We start from the raw sequence: 2398 nt of genomic DNA on the forward strand, positions 1-2398 counted from the left end.
GATGGCTCAGGCAAGAAGCTGCAGTCTGCGATAATTCCAACCCATCCAACCGATCCAACCAGACATACCCAGGTGTAACATGCGCGATCTGAGGTTGCGAAGAGCCAAAAAGAGCCCCAATTCGACTTCGCCGTCTATTGGGCCACAAGACGAGGCTTCCGCCGCCCCGGCGCCGTGCGTCTGCTTCTGCAATATCGGCCTGCCGTTGGGGTTGCGTCGCATTGCAGCTCGCCTCGCCTCTCTAAATTGCTCGCTACAACCCGTTCGCTGCCTGTTGGCCGCCTCATCACCAGCCACATCGTGTTCGCTTCTTGGCCTGCCTGCTGCTTTCACTGCATGTCTCTGTCTAAACTTCCACGAAAAGAATATCGGTCAAGATGTCAGAGGCTTCAGAGCTGCGACCGCAGGGCCAAGGCCGGAGAGATGAATCCTACAGGGAAGCCTGCTGCAACTTCAGTTTTAGCGTCAGGCTCCCAATCTCCGCTATGCTCTAGCTTCGCTCTTCCGCCTCTTCAGACTGCGGCTCCCATGCCTCGATTCCCGCCGCCGATCTCACGGTTTGCTGCCGACGAATGACGCTGTCGCCGAACAGCTCCCCGCTCAACTTTATCCGCGGCACATTTGGACCTGGGCCCTGGTACCATTGTGGGCGACGGATTTCAGCGGGCATCCAGTAATTTACCCATTGGAGCTAGCTCTTTTTCTGCCCGCCATGAGCATTATCTTACAAGTACTTCCCATGGATACGCGTAGCCCAAACACCTCGAAACGCCAGCTTGTCGTCCCAGCAAACCACAAAAATTTTCGTCTTCACTTCAAAGAACTTCAATCATAGCTCAGCCTTGGCTTTATCCTCCGTCTTGGACTCCAGCGCGTACAATTCCCTTGGCTGCCCTGCCGCATCGCAGCTGGCAAACTTCCACCACCCCCAGTGCCAAGCGCCCGCGATATTGATCAATCCCCACTTGATCGGCGCCGGCATGGGCGGCCAATTCGCCCACAATCCGTCCTCCGTCGTCCGGTCCAGGTTCAGCAGGAAGAACGGTACCACATCCGCCGTGCCCGCCTTAGTGACGGTGCTCTTGCCCCACGTCTTGAACGTCAGGCTCGCGTTGGCCGCCTCCGGTGTTCCCTCCTTGGGCGCGTTCGGGTGCTCCGCCATGCCGGCAATGGTGGTGATCTCGCTGTGGAAGTGGTTCTCGAACGGTTCTTGGAAGCTATTCATGATCTCGAGTAGCTTGGCACCGGAGAAGTCGGACGGCGAGGATAGGGAGTTAAGGTATTTGTTGAACTCGGCAAGGCCACCGAGGAAAGATTCTGTCCGTCTTGTGTCAGTTGATCATCTCGAATCGGTGTGATGGATATCAAGGTACGTACCGTGCTCCTTATGCGTCTCGGCAAAGACATTCTTGTCCTCGAGGAGATCCTCGACCTTTGTGAAGAGCGACTCTTCCTCGTCATCGTGGTGCGACTTGACAAATTTGAACCAGGTCTGGGAGTACCCGATAAAGTCTGCCTTGTCTGCTTCCTGGATGTAGGGGGCCTGTTGGTAAATGGAGTTGTAGCCTCGCAGGATCGAGTTGTGCAGCAGGGCCATGTGCGTTGAGCCCAGCGTGAAGAGGTCGGTCTGTTGGAACGTTAGTTGGAGCTACTTCCAATTGGGCCCGATCCCCATCGAACCCGGCAGGCTCATCAGCTGGATCCAAGCTACGAACCTTCTTGGTCGCATATTGCGGCGTGGTGATGAGCTTCATGGGCCCGTCAGCCCAGGGCTTGGTGGTCTGCGGTGTGGTGGCCATCATGAATGGCGCTCTGGAAGCTAGCAAGCTGATGAGGATGCTTGGGATCATAAGCAAGAGATATCCGGCCATTTTGAGAAGAGGTCGGCGGAGCCTAGCGAGAGCGAATGGCGCAACTGATATACAATCAGGGTGGAAAGTGGTACGATTCACTGACGTGCCTTGCCGCCTGTTGAGGAAATCGAGGGTCGGGGTTGCGTGACCAAGACGACAGCGGCAGCACAGCACAGCTTTGTATTGGACGTCACCTCGGGGCCGAGAGAAGGGAAGCTTGTCCAACGTTTCCGAGAAAGTCTGGAGCTTCCAGGTAATTGGAGCGCGGGGTGAAGGAAGAAAGAGAGGTTGGCTGATTAAAAGGCACCTCGCCATTGGCCCGTGCTAGGGGAGCGCCGGGGGACCTGGGGTGATGTGCAGGGAGCTCTGGCGCGGTTTCACCTGGGGGAGCTCCCGCTAATGCCGCTGTGGGATCATGGCGGTGGCTGCCGACGGGATGGGGTCACCGATGCGGTTCCTGGATTGGGTAATCGGGACCCTTGGGAGACGGGGGAATGAGACGTCGAGCCGGGGCTTCGGACCTTGGTGACCTGCCGATGTCCGAA

The 2398-nt window shown here is 57.2% G+C and overlaps 1 protein-coding gene across 1 annotated transcript; it reads right to left on the reverse strand.

Moving 5' to 3' along the window:
- Window positions 1-829: 829 nt before the first annotated feature.
- BDP81DRAFT_335870 (uncharacterized protein) lies at window positions 830-1871 on the reverse strand (the record flags this gene model as incomplete). Its single annotated transcript, XM_060585873.1, has 3 exons — window positions 830-1317; window positions 1378-1627; window positions 1716-1871. The coding sequence occupies 3 exons, from the start codon at window positions 1869-1871 to the stop codon at window positions 830-832; spliced, it is 894 nt and encodes a 297-aa protein (XP_060437832.1).
- Between the last annotated feature and the right edge of the window lie 527 nt (window positions 1872-2398).

The sequence above is a fragment of the Colletotrichum phormii genome (assembly GCF_030913505.1).
Source record: "Colletotrichum phormii strain CBS 102054 chromosome Unknown BDP81scaffold_43, whole genome shotgun sequence".
In the NCBI taxonomy this organism is placed as follows: domain Eukaryota; kingdom Fungi; phylum Ascomycota; class Sordariomycetes; order Glomerellales; family Glomerellaceae; genus Colletotrichum; species Colletotrichum phormii.